The 17,546-nt window shown below is 41.0% G+C and overlaps 1 protein-coding gene across 4 annotated transcripts in view; it reads left to right on the top strand.

The window, feature by feature from the left end:
* The window catches only part of SNCAIP (synuclein alpha interacting protein), a 226,655-nt gene that overhangs the window by 175,362 nt on the left and 33,747 nt on the right, over positions 1–17,546 (top strand). For all 4 annotated transcript variants that reach the window (XM_083151590.1, XM_083151589.1, XM_083151588.1 and 1 more), the window contains one exon: positions 6,312–6,491. In XM_083151590.1, the coding sequence (XP_083007716.1) occupies positions 6,312–6,491 (180 nt within the window). The remainder of the gene's footprint in view (positions 1–6,311; positions 6,492–17,546) is intronic.

Below are 17,546 nucleotides of genomic sequence, written 5' to 3'. Positions count from 1 at the left end.
TTCACCAAAAAAGTGAAACTTTAGGCCTCTTGCCAGAACAGAAGATGTTGACTCAGATCAAAAAGCTTTTGCACGTTTCTTATTCAGGTCAAGTCACAACTTTCCCACACTAGCCGATTTTGAATTTCTCAATTTCAGTTTTTTCACTCCGCCCTAATATATATATATATATATATATATATACTGTATATGTATAATTGGAAAACAAGCGTCAAGAAAAAAGGTTAAAAATCAAAACATAGCAAATCAAAACTGCGCATAGGTTAGAGTTTGTTAAAAGATATAGTACACATTTATTATCACTTTATGATCTGGATACATATATATTAACAAAATTGGCCTTAATAATAAAAATTAAGATTAAAAACAATATGGCTAAACACACAATTAGTAAAACCAATGAACTTCCCAAAGATTATGCAAGATTGGTGCTGCTTTAAGCTGAATAGCAAGCAGTATCAGTTGTTAGAATTGGCATAAGCAGGCATAGGACAGTATTCAATGCTCCCGATTCACTGTTTTTTTGCGGCGAATCAGGCTGTTTTCACTCCTTGCAGTGAATCTTTTTCACTGAAAATCTGATTGACCCTATTCAATTTTCACTGTTCGCCGAAAGCAAACAGTGAATGCCGGCCAGTTCTCCGTTTCATGCTCGCTGCAATTCTCTGGTGTATTTCAATGGGGTTTTCACTGGGATTTGCCGAGAGTGTATTCAATGCTAGGATGGAGAACTGCCTTCAGCATGATTTCTGCCATGAGACACCATTTTGCATTCGACAGCTTTTAAAGGTGAACTGGAAAGGTGTCTTTTAAAATAAAAGGTTTTTTTTTTTGGTGTAAAAAAATCAGATTTTTTTTTTTGTGAAGGGGCATGCTATTTTTATTCATGTGCTTGGAGCACATGAATATATATATATATATATATATATTTATTTTTTTTACTTTTTTTTTTTAATTCGCCAGCAGGGGGCCAGGAGCCGCTCATTACATATTCATATATTCACTTCACACTGCTCCCGCTCATTACATATGCATGATCGGGAGCAGTGCAGCATCTACCTACCCGTGTCCCCTGCCAGCTCATCCTGGGGCGGGGGGGGGGGGGGGGGGAGCTACACCTGGCAGCATAATCAAAGGTGATTTATTACTGATCTATACAGGGTTTATATCATATATAAGGTGTTAACAAGGTGAGTTCAATCACATGATTCATATTAGAATGTCCAATCAATGTAAAACATCTGTAAAATTCTCATATAAATAAATATGGAGGCAGACCAATATATCATACATCTAAGTCAGGGGTGGGGAACCTTTTTTGTGCCAAGGGCCGTTTGTATGGGGAAAAAATCCTTCGGGGGCCATATGTAAAAATGTCTCTTACAAATTCCCCTGCTGCAGCCGTCCCATGCTCCGGTGGCTGCCGCTGAATAGGACTGACAGTCTCCAGCTGTTGTTGATTAAGAGGAAATTCATGAGAATAACCGGCCTCTCGCGAGAATTCCCCTGTACTTGTACTCCTGGCAAAACCACCAGGCGGGTTGGCGGGCCACTCAGACTAGCTACGGGGGCCGCATAGGCCCCCGGGCCTGAGGTTCCCCACCCCTGATCTAAGTCAATAAATAAAATTATATTTCTAAAACATTTCTCTACACATAAATAATTCTATGTTGTTACATCAGATTACATGCAATATTACCTAATCCCATTGGGTCATGAAAGTCGGTTACTATAGAGATAGAGTTACGTTATTGTCCGTAATTGGGTATCCGCACGGGAGGTGACCCATTTAGGTCAGTTTGTAGAATAGTGATGTATCAAGATAGCTGGTACTTATATGTAAATACCAGCCAATTAGCTCCTAACTGCCATGCTACAGGCTGTATTTGAAAAATGACAGCAGCTGGTCAGTTGATGGTCTATCACTCTCTTCTTTATCACCTTTCAAGGCTTAGTACATGTCGCCCATGGTGAGACACTGTTGAGAATTCACACACCTATTTCCGCCATGGTAGTAGAAATGATTGAAAGGGCGTATCACCTCTACGTTGTTAATCGCTAGTTGTCAGCAGCAATGATTTATTTCAGACGTTTTGCAAAAGTAAATCAGTCCCAGGGATCTCACAGCATGATGTGGTGCTTTCTCATGTGTGACACCATTGTAGTGTTGCAGATATCTAGACATTAATGTCTATGAATTCCTCTTTGAAAATTCCATCCGAATGTAGCTTCAGTTTTCCCAAAGTTCCTGTATCCAGGAGATGGATGTTCAGCCTCATTCTGTAGAGTATACTAGTAACAGTTGGTTATTGGCTTTCTCTTATGTTGATTATAAAAAAGAATGTGTACACATTAGTTACCTCTCTAAGGACCTGTCAGTGGCTTTGAATTGTGTGGCTAAAGTCTGTTTCACGGGACCAAAGATAAAAATGATTTAATATTTGTGATTTATTACATAGAACAATAATGTAATACTGACTCTTCTAGAAAGTCCTCATATTCCAATGGGTCTATCTACTAAGCCTTGGAGAGTAATAAAGTGAAAAGAGATAAAGTACCAGCCAACCAACTCCTGTTACAGTCTGTAACATAGCAGCTACTTTAGGAGTTGATTGGCTCGTACTTTATCTCTCTCTCTACAGCTTACTAAATAGATCCCTGCATCTTCCCAGATGATTTGGAATGATTTACGTCTTGTGCATGCTTCGGGTACACTCTTCTATTATCCCTCCACGCTCTAGTAGATGGTAAGGTTTGAAATACCGCCTGTCGGCACATGTTGGCTAAAAACACACGAAAAACTCATGTTGATTGTCCGTACAGTATCTCAATGGCAGGTTAGTTTCCTAGTTTGATATAACTACAGTATGAGGTCTAGTGAATGACTGGACAGTTACATTCTCATAGTCTCCTATGCAATAATCTTTATTAAATATTGCGTTTTAGACCTAAGAATTATAATTAGGTATTGCTGCTGTACTATTAATCACACTCAGGGCTGTGAGAGTTTATTACTGTAATGTGTAAAGGTGCCCATAAACCACTGCGATGTCTCGCAGCAGTGTACGGACACCCGACAGCCTGCGATCGCAGCAGGGACGCCTAACATGATGGATTGCATGCGTCATTGCTTCCCGCCCGCCTCACCGCCAGGAGGGAGGTGCCAGAACGGGTGGTCGGACGGCCTGCCGGGTCCTATGCGCACGGGACCGCGCATCGGACCCAGCGGCATGTCAGGGAGAGGCGATTTGGTCCGATTTAACGGCCTGATTGGTCGCAATCGGACGAAATCGGATGAAATTGCCTCAGTCTATGTGCACCTTAAGACATGGAATAAGTGCATAAGCAATTCTCTGACTTGTGCTTTCGGAGTATCTGTGCGGTCTGCTGAGCACACAGTACAACCTGTTATTGGACTTGGTAGCATTGTCTGTACTGTATATAAACTAGGGCTCAGCTGGCTGGCTGCCATCATACTGTCACACGGACAGACACTGCTTTATCTCCCAGTGAACGCCACTGTTTGTCCATCTTATCTTAGCTGTCATTCTAATTATCACACTTTTATGTTTATAAAGATTGCCGAACAAAGTTGTCTGCTCTTGTATAAACAGATGGAACATTTCCAGGACTGTCCTACATTGAGATTTGACAAGATTCTTTGTAGGCCATTTCCGAAGCATAGTACACATTTATCACAATGTAATGATGCTCCATTAAATCCATTGCACCTGCTTCTGCACTGTTTATTCCTGGCATGATGCCTGATGTGATCATAGTCCTCACTCAGTGAAATCACCTGTAGAACATACCTGCCACTTCTGGGGCACTAGGTGTCGTCGTCGTCGTCCCCCACTCACACACACACGCACACTTCCTCCAACCTCCTTCCCCTAAGGTAGCTGTGAACTGGGTGCACGTCACAGTTCTCCATGGTGGGTAGGAGCATAATGCTCTACTACTGTACCTGCAACTCATGACACATGTGCCCCTTAGCAGGACTGCGGGACAGGTGGTAAAGTGTAATCGGCATGGGGGTGATTCTTATATACAGAAAATAAATATATATATATATATATATATATATATACACAGTTACATTATTGCTATATACAGATATAGCTGCACTTATCTTTGCCCTTATGCGTACCCATGTGCATACGCATCGCGACATGCTGCAGTATTCGTTGGTTTGCAACTATTTGTGGCCTGGCGGCTGGCCATAGTATTGGATGTGGGTACTTTAGTCACACTATCCATGTGGCTATTAACATGATGATGAACAAACATCTGTAGCTACTATAAAGCACAAAAAATATAGCTTAAGTAGTAGTAGTAGTTTGTTTATTTATAAGGCGCCACAAAGTGTCCGCAGCGCCGTACATAGCAAACAAAAAAACAAATTACAAGGTAACGTACAGGGTGTGTTGATAAAATACAGCATAAATAGGGGTATAGCTGGTAGAACTAAAATCAGCATCAGTTCTGAAGTAGGTGTCAAAATTGTCGAGGAGACTGAAGTAGAGGAAGGGAAGAACAGGACAGGAGCACAGGTGAGGTAATGAGGTAGGGTGAGTACGTGAGGAAGGAGGGCCCTACTCGTAAGAGTTAACATACTAAAAGGAGGTGGGTGGACGAACGAAAAACAATAGGATAAGTAGGAACGGATGGGAACAGATGGAGGGGTAAGGGTAGGCAGGTTAGGAGGAGCGAAAGAGGTTAACACTTTTCATAGTGCAGATCTGTGTATCTATATGGTGAATTAGAGTCATATTTATATAATACAGTATGTGTCAATCTTCTAACCTTCTGTTAGCAGTACCCTCAAAAACATAACCAATGACTCTTTATAGTGTAAAACAGTATATTAATAATTAATAGAAGACTCCACATAGAATAGCATTTGCTTAGTACCATATGGGGCCTTCTATGTCAGCGAGAAAAAGTTAGATGTAAAACCCACCTACATTCTGAGCTATAAACATCCACATAGAGGTTCCCAATTGGTTAATACCTGTAAGTCTCTCCATTTCCACCAAAGTTTTCCTCAGGGTATGTAGATGTAGTCACCCTTTTAATTGGATAGTCTGAGTACAGACCAGGGAATCCAGATTTCTTTGTAATCTATAGCTAATAGACTTTGCTTGTTTATATGAAGTAAAAAAAAGATTAGAGGAGGTTATAATATACTGTTATTTATATACAGTATATTTTAAACCTATTTTTTGTGACCCTGAGAGTTCCATGTTCAGACATGATTCCAGCGACTTATCAGGTTGTTTTTAGTTTTTATATTATGACTGCTTTACAGGGCCGGAGCAAGCCCCCCGCCCGCCCTAGGCAAAAAAAAACAGCGCCGCCCGCCCAGGTGGGGGTGGGGGAGGGTGCGAACAATACGCGGGGGGGAGGGGTGTTTGCGGACGATACTGCGGTGGGCGCCCGCACCCCCACCCCCCGGAGCGCTTTACCTGCTGTTACAAGCCGCGATATGCAGCTTCCGGGTGCTTCGAGTCCTCTCCATCCTCGCTGAAATCCCCCCAGCAGAGAGCGGGTGGCTTACGCGGGGGACAGCGTTGCTTCACGCCGGGCGGGATAGGATGCTTTCTGGTACCTCTCTATGGTACCTCTGCGGCTCAGTACTGCCCTCTAGTGGCCAGCGCCCTAGGCAAATGCCTAGTCCTGCCTAGTGGTGGCGCCGGCCCTGCTGCTTTAACTAAAAGGGCTAACTTGCTTGAATTGTGCACAGCTGCAAATTGCAAGCAGGGGAAGAACAATAGAGTGGAAGGCCCCTGAGCAGCCTTGTTGTGGCCTTTCTCTCTTTCAACCATTTCTTGCACAGTAGACTTGCCGGAGACTACTGTGCATGTACCGCAACAGGAAGATGGTGCGGGTGAGTTCATGTTTTCAGGGTTGACTATGGCAGAATCTATAGAAACATAGTGGTTGTGCCATTTTTTTTCGTTGATACCTGCAGCACCGTCCAAGAAGTATTATGAATGGGTGTAGTTCATTATAGATACATGTACAGTATATAGAACATGTAAAAGGCAGAATATCACCTGGAAATACAAAATTTTTGTCAGTATTGACCATTAATACAAGCTCACTATGCAGCCCAGCACAACACGTTTTGCTTGTTGATATATAAACTTGTATCTTAAATGTATTATCCTTTGGCTCAAGAGAGTTATCTGTACTTTCCTGAACATATCAGTGATGAAGTGACTTCTTTTGAAATGTAATCGTAACTTGTCCGAGCGTGTTTTCCCAGTGCCTAACAGCTCTGTATCTCGTCCCTTTCTTCCTTCCAGCCTCACATTGCTGTAGATAATCTAGACCAAATTCATGATGAAAATGGGAACAATCTACTGCACATTGCAGCGACCTACGGACATGCCGAGTGTTTGCAGCACCTCACCTCACTCATGGGGGAGGATTGTTTAAGTGAAAGGAATGAAGAGAAGCTAACGCCTGCTGGCCTTGCAATAAAGGTAACAGACAAGCCAAAAACACGTTACAACTTATTTCTGTATTTGACTTGTGAAAATAAACACTGCAGATGTGCACAATCTAAAGCAGAGATGGGCAACCTGCAGCACTCCAGCTGTTCTGAAACTCCCATGTGCAAGCCAAAGCTGGCAAAGCATGCTGGGACTTGGAACAGCTGAAGAGACATGCACATCTTACATTGGCCTTACATATAGTAACATTTGTTTGCCTGACATTACTCATTTTTAAAATGTGTTTACTGACAGGTTCAGCAGAAGGCTTCCATTGGCCCCAGTACAAAAGATGAGCAGGGGTTCCTGTTAAATCCCTACATCACTAATAACACCAAACAGACATAAAAACACAGTGCAGCCGCAGTACTTATTGAATCTATGCCGCTTACCTTTCTTGTCTCTCACATGCACAATGGGGTTGATCGTATTCCGTGCGGATGTTTTGCGAGTGCGAATCATCACAGCACCGGCGGTGGGATGAATTTGCTTAAAAGCGCTCGCACCTCCATAGGGGTGCGAGTAATTTTAAGCAAATTTAGGACAGTGAAGGGTGCGAGATCGGCCGTTTTCAGCATTTAAACACATGAAAACAGCACCCGAATCATGGCACCTCGCACCCTTCGGACCTCATAGGATCAACTCCAATGTCTGCAATAGCCACCTATAATCTGTTATCTGCCCATCTCTGGTCTTTCCCCTCTTGCGGTTCATGTTTTTTTATTGCATCTCAGTTTATACATTTAATAAAACTGTAAAGGTTGTGGGCCAGATTCTCTAAGCTTCAAAAGTGATAAAATGGAGAGTGATAAACAGCCAGCCAATCAGCTCCTACCTGCCATGTCACAGACTGTGTTTGAAAAATGTCAGACAGGAGCTGATTGGCTGGCTGTTTATCACTCTCCATTTTATCACTTTTGAAGCTTAGAGAATCTGGCCTTGTTTCTGTACATAGATTTTGTTAGAGAAATATACTGCTAGAGACTTATGAGTTAGTGTCTCAGAAAAACAAAAATTCAGCATTTTTGTCTGTCATTCCAGAATCACACAAAACTTGCCGATCTCATATCAGACCAACTTTCCGTAAACCATCCAACTAGTTGGTTGGATGGAATAAAAACCTGGTACTGGATAGGAACAAATGTAATTTGTAATTAAGTCATTTGTTTCTCAAATCGGAAAATGGAGAACAGCTGTCACTCAGACAATGGGGTTTATTCTAGTTCATTCTTTCTGACAAAATCCTTCTTAGATGGACAAAACCATGTGCACTGCAGGGGGGCAGATGTAACATGTGCAGAGAGAATTAGATTTGGGTGAGTTATTTTGTTTCTGTGCAGGGAAAATACTGACTGCATGATTTTACACTTCAATATAGATCTCACTTTGAAGAAAAACCCCACCCAAATCTAATTCTCTCTGCACAAGTTACATCTGCCCCACCTGCAGTGCACATGGTTTTGTCCATCTAAGAAGGATTTTGTCAGAAAGAATGAACTAGAATAACCCCCAATGTACTGTAGTTGGACCTATTTGATTTCACTGAATGTTTTTGTCCATTCTCCTGAGTTTGTGAACAAATTGCTTATTGGCATGTGCCCCCATACAGAACCAGATTTTCAGTCCAACCAACCAACTAGTTGGATGGTTGGAGGAAAGTTGGTTTCATGTGTGGCCAGCATTACTAGATGAATTTGCATGGTGTTTTCACTATTATATATCATTCCAATATGGGTTATGCTGGCCACACATCAGACCAACTATCCAACCATCCAACTGGATCTTGTGTACTAGGCTGATGCAATACAGAGGAACAGCAAGGGGAGAATTACCATAACATTTCTCTGGTGGGTCTCTTTTTTTGGGATTATAGTGCTAACACATCCTGTATTTCTGTGATAATCGGCAGGGCTGGATGTCTTTTAGGACACTGATATGGGGCACAATAATATATTGACCCCAATATCTCTTATTATGTCTCAAAAATATGTATGCTAGCCTCAGTACACATAACAATGTAAGGACACATGGTCACTGCTACCCCTATTGTTAAATTGCTACAGTATGTTTTCTGATAGAAGTCCGAACATCTTCACAGTGATTAAAGTGCTAGACCATGCTGTAGATTTTTCACACTCACAAGAGCTAACGCTCATTTATACATACATACATACATACATACATACATGGATGCATACATACATACATAAATACATACATACATACATACACTCACTCTAGTAGTAACTAACCAAGCTGTCTTTTAACTCTGAGCTCTGGCTGAGCATATGTGATATCAAGCTGTTACTGCTGCTGTACTGAAGAAGAGCCAGTAAGAGGAGCCGGCTCTGCACATGTTGAAGACAAGATGTTAGGGATTGGGGGGACACAGAGGTGGGGAAGCTGCTGGAGAGACACAGGGCATGGAGCTGCTGGAGTAACTTGGGCACTGAGATGCTGGGGAGACAAAGGCAGATATGTGTCTACGGGGCAGTACTGTGGGCATTATGTGTATAAGAGGCACTACTACTGTGGGAATTATGTGTATAATGGATACTACTGTGGGCATTATGTGTAATGGACACTACTACTGCAGACATTATGTGTAAGGGGAAATACTACTGTGGACATTGCAGAGTATTGTAGTTTTTTGAAGAGACAAAAAGCAACAGGAGAATGTCTCTGTGTGGTGCACCAGAGAGGGGAAAGATAAAATGTAACTTTTAATTGATACTTGATAAAATTTAAGCGAAATAAAAGACAAAATACATATACACGTAAACACACATGGACAGTGAAATAAAAAGGATAATCAAATCCTCACATCGTGGGACCCCCCTGTCCCATGCAATTTTGTATAATAAACTTTTATTTATAAATGTGTTTAATGATCTGTACTGGCACTGGTTTATTCACTTTTCACCAGTTTAATGTGTTAATACACAGTTATTTCCTTATTGGTACGCGGTAATTCTCAGTAATAATCACCTAGGTAATACTGTTAAACGTGGCTAAGCTTTTAGATAGACATTTGGATCACGAAGATTTATTGCAAGCCAACCGACCAATAAATCGCCTGGTGTGTATGACCAGATTGCACCTTCCACTCACAATTTGGCGTGAGTTATATGAATCAGTGTTTTAACACTATATAGGCACGTATTAGCGATGGTCATAGGTTGTCACAAAGTGCGGCAACCCGATGTTGGTATACAGAGCCGTTTGAGAAACAGTATTCTATGCTGCGGCTGATACAGCTCGCCGGGAGACAAGTAAGCGCTTGTGTGGACGTCACACACAGCGCGTGTCTGCCGGGCAGACTTGTAAGTGCGAGAGCCGCTACCTATAATTTTTAAGGAAAAGACAGATCAAAATGCATTTCAAGTGGGGTAGGGGGAACAGGGGGAGAAGCCACGAAGTGTACAGTCGGCGTACGCTTCGCCTAGCAGCTTCGTCAGGACCAACCTGAATGAGCCCCGGAAGCCCTTTAAGTACCTGCCCTTAATGAATATTCATGACCTGTCATTCAAGGTTTGTGTTGGTCTCTTCGTTCATTGGTTATTGGAAGTGCCATTCAAAGTGGGATGGCTTTAGGGAAAAAGTTGGAGCGTGGCTAGTATCAGATATGTAATTTAAATATCTGAAGTGTGCATACATTGAAAGAATTATCGTACTTGAAAAATAGAAGTAAATAAAATTAAAATGAATTAATCAATAGACCAAACAGATTGTTTGGTCTATTGATTAATTCATTTTAATTTTATTTACTTCTATTTTTCAAGTACGATAATTCTTTCAATGTATGCACACTTCAGATATTTAAATTACATATCTGATACTAGCCACGCTCCAACTTTTTCCCTAAAGCCATCCCACTTTGAATGGCACTTCCAATAACCAATGAACGAAGAGACCAACACAAACCTTGAATGACAGGTCATGAATATTCATTAAGGGCAGGTACTTAAAGGGCTTCCGGGGCTCATTCAGGTTGGTCCTGACGAAGCTGCTAGGCGAAGCGTACGCCGACTGTACACTTCGTGGCTTCTCCCCCTGTTCCCCCTACCCCACTTGAAATGCATTTTGATCTGTCTTTTCCTTAAAAATTATAGGTAGCGGCTCTCGCACTTACAAGTCTGCCCGGCAGACACGCGCTGTGTGTGACGTCCACACAAGCGCTTACTTGTCTCCCGGCGAGCTGTATCAGCCGCAGCATAGAATACTGTTTCTCAAACGGCTCTGTATACCAACATCGGGTTGCCGCACTTTGTGACAACCTATGACCATCGACGCCAAATTGTGAGTGGAAGGTGCAATCTGGTCATACACACCAGGCGATTTATTGGTCGGTTGGCTTGCAATAAATCTTCGTGATCCAAATGTCTATCTAAAAGCTTAGCCACGTTTAACAGTATTACCTAGGTGATTATTACTGAGAATTACCGCGTACCAATAAGGAAATAACTGTGTATTAACACATTAAACTGGTGAAAAGTGAATAAACCAGTGCCAGTACAGATCATTAAACACATTTATAAATAAAAGTTTATTATACAAAATTGCATGGGACAGGGGGGTCCCACGATGTGAGGATTTGATTATCCTTTTTATTTCACTGTCCATGTGTGTTTACGTGTATATGTATTTTGTCTTTTATTTCGCTTAAATTTTATCAAGTATCAATTAAAAGTTACATTTTATCTTTCCCCTCTCTGGTGCACCACACAGAGACATTCTCCTGTTGCTTTTTGTCTCTTCAAAAAACTACAATACTCTGCTTAAACTTATGTCCAGTGGTAGCACACCCTTTTGACTAATGGTATATGTTACATGAAAAATTACCTAAATACAAGGGGCCATTTGAAAAACATACATTAGATACCTGTGCGATTAACACCCCCCTCCTTTGTGTTACTGTGGACATTGTCCATACTCTGTTGCATACATGTATAAGGAGCAACATGAATAAGGGTCACTCACTACTGATTAGCATAATGTGCACTACTATGTGGTGTAATATGAATTAGGGGCACTACATGTGGTGTAATGTGAATATAATTGTGCTACTGTGTGGCGTAACTTGAATTATGGGTATAATTGCGTGACCACTCCCCTTCCCTATGAGACCACTGTCCTTTTATAAAGTATGTGAGGTATGGCATATATTTATAGTTTGCTGGCAGTGTGGAAAGCCCTGGAACTGCTGCTGGTTTAAATCCCTAGAACTCCAACAGCACACGTGTTACGCAGTATAGCTGTCCTGTAAACGAAGTGGTTGCATACACAGACGCTCAATCATTCACCTTGAAAACCATACTCAGAAAGATAATCTGAACCTTTCATAGGGCTGGTTCATGTTTTGCAATGCTGTGATAGATGATGGAGGTGGTGCAGCAAGTGGTATAACAGTTTACAGGATGTGCGAATGCTGAAAGTGAGAGTCTCAGTCCTTGCACATTCATACACCTGGATGTACAATGGGGAGGGCCTTTGTAGCAGCATCTGACTGGTGTCCGACAAAAGCTGCATACGCGTTTGTGTCCACTTATGAATCAGGCCCCTATAGATATATGAGATGCCATAGATGACAATAAGCAGTAACAAACCAGCCCCAGGCTGTGGTCAGCTCTAGGGGAGGGAGGCGTGCCATTACTGCACAAGGAATTCAATGTCATGCTTTGGAAAACACACTTGACGTAAATCAGTAGCACACAGGTTAACTAAATCTCCCTGTGGTAGATGATAATTTGACACCTATGAAGTCTGTATGTGCCAATGTTTAGTCGTTTCGCAATGTTCTATTAAGTTTTCTTTTTTGTAAAATAATAAAGGGTAGTAAAGGATATTTTTATGGCACACTAACCTTTGAAAACAGATTCTGTAACTTTGTCCAATAAAGAGCTATCACCTCCACTATAAGTGCTGACAATTTATTTTCCGCATTACTTAACCTTCTGGACACCTGCCATTCCCTATTAAAATGCTTATTAATCTATGCTCTTACCATAACAGAAAAAATAAATGAGTCATATATTACTGTCCAAAGCTAACTTACACAAACTTCAAGGAGTGTTAAATAGGCAGAATGATTTATGTAACCATATTTGTGGCTTTTTTGCATTAATAATAAGGAGTATATTTGCCACACTATGGATTTTTAATGCAGCTGTAATAAAATAAAATTTGTGTAAATTCGCAACGTGAAAATTAATATTTAAACGCAGATTTGCTATTTGTCTCTAGCCAGGAAACTGGCTCCAATAGCAGTTGGTCAGAAGAAAGCAAGGGAAACGCAATTCAAAACGGACGTACTCTTCACTCCACAGAATAAATGTTCAAATATTTTTATACTTATTTATATAACATTTCTGAAATTATTGAGTGGTATTCTCTGTGTTCATTAACACGTTTACTAGATGTTATTTTACTGCTAAAAGTATTTAGCAGTAATATAACCTCTAGTGAATGTCATGTCATGTCCGAACAGGTAGCTCTGAGTATATAAAAGGTCTTCATTACTAATAACAATAAACATTAACTCAGTAATAGAAGACAGTATAAATGATTGCATCAGAATTAGTTTCATTAGTTCATAGACATTTTTATTACCCTTGTAAATGCTACTTCTGGTAAAATATCATTGCCAAGGTGCTCCTGACACTAAAACTGCTTTCACATCACAAAACCTGCTTAGACCCGGTATTTGAAACGTTTCTTAACCCCTTTCACATCGCATGTTGTAAACGGTATATTACTGATTCATTAGTGGGTTGGCACCTTTCACACTGAACCCGTTTCACCCATAGAAAACAGTGGATGTCATTTGTAATGGAATTTTATGGCTCACATTTTTGTATTACAGCTAAAAAGAAGCCTGTTTGTGGATGATTATGTACTGGACCAATTACAAATGCCTTTAGTTATATATTAGAGAATCCTTTACAGTGCCAGTGATTGTCTGGCAATGTCTGCCTCCCCTCTTATCTAAGCATCTCCCTGCCCTCCTCATCGGTCCATGTTTCTTTAACTAAGGGGGTTATTTTGGTTCACTCTTTCTGACAAATTCCTTCTTAGATGGACAAAACCATGTGCACTGCAGGGGGGCAGATGCAACATGTGCAGAGAGAATTAGATTTGGGTGAGTTATTTTGTTTCTGTGCAGGGTAAATAATGACTGCTTTATTTTTACACTGCAATATAGATCTCACTTTGAAGTAAAACCCCACCCAAATCTAATTCTCTCTGCACAAGTTACATCTGCCCCACCTGCAGTGCACATGGTTTTGTCCATCTAAGAAGGAATTTGTCAGAAAGAGTGAACCAAAATAACCTCCTTAGTTTTGTAGTGTAGAAATATGCCAGCAATGGTTCTCCACTACTTCATATGCTATTTCTCCGGTTTGTTGATTCAGGATTGTGTCATCAGGCAGGGAGACAGCCTATCACCTTCTGTGGCACAGTCATGTGTTCAAAATACCAGGTCTGAGGCTTTCGCACTGCAAATGGATTGGCTTTGAAACGTGTAAGATCCTTCTTTTAACACGGTTAGAATTACTGGGTTTTTGTAACCGGTAAATTCACTCTGACACTTTCACACTGCAGCTAGAACCGTTTTGAAACGTTTAGAAAAGGGCAATATACCGTGTTATAGCTGCAGTGTGAAAGGGGTATGAAACACAATCACACCCTGTTACCATACTAATCACATATACAGAGGGATTTTAGATTCAAAATAAGAAATGGAATAAAGAATCGCACCCAGCTCCCCTTAGACAAAAACAGTGTAATATAAGTCTTACCTGTTATCCAAAACAACTAGGATATCATATCTACTCTTTGACCACCTTTTTTTTTCATCTGTGACCATATATAATACCTTTAGTTGCAGGATACCTGTTAATCGTTTGATTCTACTAAAATTGCAGTCAGTGATGCCATTATCACACCGGCTACACATCCCCGCACTCACCGGTAACTGGTTCAACGAAAACCTTTTTCAAAGATTAAGAAGCAAAATATGTTACTTATAATTGTGCTTAAATATTAGTGAAAAACAACTACTTTGTGCAGTACACATACTTCAATATGCATTAAACGTATACTTGAACTAATAATCCCTGCCCAGAAGATGTGTATCAAGTTTTATTAGTATTTTTTATTTTTGGCATAATGGAAAAATAAACTATATCCTTTCCAACACACCACTGCAAATAAAGCATGACTTCAGTAGAAAGCACTTAATATAAAACGTCCTCAGCCTAGTAGTCACAACACGTTAACTAAACACCAGTGAGAAATGTAGCCATCCTTCAGCATTGTGCTTTACGCACAGTGTAAAGTATGAAAGATGAAGAGCGCAGGAGCCAACAAACAGAAAGAAAATTAAAAGCCCAAACTGCAGGGTTTGTTAGTTATATTTATGTATATGACAGCTGCATCCTTTATAGGCATACACCTGGGTCATAACGACATGGTGCTAATTAACGTGCTACCGAAAAACACCACTGTGACAGCAGCTTGGAAATCAAAAACTTTAGATGACTCATTGGGCATTATTCAATGAGAAAAGTTCTCCGTGTTTTGTGGAGAACTTGTGCTTTGTTCGCCTTGGACGGAGCATTTTGCTCTCCAAAAGCGAGCAACCCTATTCAATGTGAAATGTTCTCCGTCTTTCTAAGTGACTTTCTCCGTGTCTCTCCGTGTAGCAATTCTCCATCTTTTGATGGAGAGCTGGAATGTGAACTTTTAAACTAAAAGGTTTTTTTAAGAAATTTTGGTGTCAAAAAATCAGTGAAGGGGCATGTTATTTTTATTCATGTGCTTATAGCACATGAATATATATTTAATTTAAAAAAAAAAAATTTAATTTTTTTTTTTTTTTTTACACAGTGCAGTCAGCAGGGGGCCGGAGCGCTCGAGCCGCTCATTAGATATTCATATATTCACTGCACCCGAACGTAACTATGCACAAATGGGTGCAGTGAATACTGGGTCCCCCGCTGGCTATAGGGGGGTGCAGCCTGGGTCCTGGAGAGCCCCCCTCCCCTCCACAGTCCTCTGGAGCAGCCAGGGAGACTTTAATCTCTCTGGCTGCTTCCGGCTCCCTGAAAGCTCCCTGCTCCCTGTAGGGGTTAAGACTCTCCGCGAGTGGCGGAGAGCATTAGCCACATTGAATAGAGGGAGCAGGAGTGGCAGAGAGCCCTCCGGAACACGGAGAGTGCATGGAGAGCGAAATAAAACGCTCTCCATGCACTGAGAACTTTTTCATTGAATACTGCCCATTGAAAATATTTCTATTTTCATACATAGCCGCCTTCCAGTTTGATACTGTATCTATTTTATTGTTAATTGTCAAAAACTAAGAGCTCCGATTTTCTCCTACAAACACTAGACAGGTTAAGAACAATTCTAGGTCATCATCTAAAAATTGTTTATGAGACTTGAGGCTGAAGAAATGTTTCCACAGAAGGTAATGTAATACCAATGGGAAAGCCAGGATTCAAAAAGAGATTAGTAGAAGCACCAACACCAAGAGGTCCAAAGACAGTGTTCGTGCTATATAAAGAGACATGAATAGAATATTTCAGTAGACTATCTTTGTAATATTTATTAACCACTCCAAAATGACAGAGATGTTTTAATTATTCATTTTCATTGACTTCTCAAATTCCTATTTTAACACTGTGAGAGATGAAAATAGAAGAGGCTAGTCACTGTGCACAGTAGGTGAGAATTCCATGTATATCATAAGCAGTAGAGCTATTCCATCAATAGTCATTTTGAATTGTTGTAATTTTTTTATACACAGTTGAGTATCAGTAGAAGACAGCAAGAAGACAACTGGGAAATCTGGAGAATAGATCAGCAAACACTATATAATACATCCCATTAAAATGTATGTCCGTATGGGTGGTACATTGCATCTTGGGAGTTAGGTACGCTATCTTTTGACCAGTGGCAAATTTTAATTCAGTAAAATCTGCCACCCCTCAGTGTCAGTGGAGCAGATGCAGTCCTTGAGACCGCACTGGCATAATTGTGAGTGGCAGTGACTTCCTTGGAAGCCCTAGATGCCAATTATCCACAGTAAGGCAGTCCCATTGGGAGTTGCTTCCTCCCTCAGGGACTGCCAGTCCAGTCTGCGATAGGCATAGAGCTGGCTTCCTGTAGGAAGCCACTCCCTGGCTTACCATGCAGCCCTACCTGGCTTCCATGGGCTACACCCGATGCAGCTCATAGAAGCCAGGCTTTTGCGCATGCGTAGTACCATCACCGCTACTACGCATGACCCTAGCCCGTCACCTATGAACTGCATTATACAGGTGCCGGGAGGATGACACAGTCAGGGAGACATGGCAGCGTGGTGAGTGGTAGCCCCCCTCCTAATCTTAGGTAGGAGACACCTCTGGTTTTGACTGAAATTATAGTTATTATTATAATTTTAGAAACATAGAATTTGATGGAAGATAAAAGCCATTTGGCCAATATAGTCTGCTCTTGTGAAAAGCTCATGTCGATTTCTTCAAGTATTGACCTTTTTCTTGTCGACCTTTTGATCATGTCAACCTTTTGATCATGTCAACCGTTTGACCTCGTTGACATTTTTTATGTGAACACTTTTCATGTCTACCTTTTGACCATGTCGACCTATAACATATCAACCTTTTGGTGTAGACCCATAGAGGGTCTATCTAGACACCGGTACCAGATCAGTGTTAAGTATTAAGTTTTCTTAATACTTATAATACTGCAACTCCCACCATATGAAAGAATGTTTCTGTATCATGTTCACAATGTACACATCATCATCACAATGTCAGCAATGAGCCCTTGATTAATAGGGAACCCCGGAAAGTGCTCAGTAGGAAACTAGTGGTAGACAACTTAATGGGCCGTTTTCATTTCTTCCGACAGTAACTCAAGAGTCGGAATTTAATGTTCTGGCTGTCATGTGCTGGAAAATCCATGGATCGGTGAAAATGGATTGGCAAAAAACGGCTGTGAATTCAACAATTTGCGCCCATTTCCGACACATCAGATCTGACT

This window comes from Crinia signifera, chromosome 1 (genome assembly GCF_055691185.1).
Source record: "Crinia signifera chromosome 1, ASM5569118v1, whole genome shotgun sequence".
NCBI lineage: Eukaryota > Metazoa > Chordata > Amphibia > Anura > Myobatrachidae > Crinia > Crinia signifera.
The sequence above is the reverse complement of the archived record's forward strand: the minus strand, read 5'-3'. Positions and strand labels throughout refer to the sequence as shown.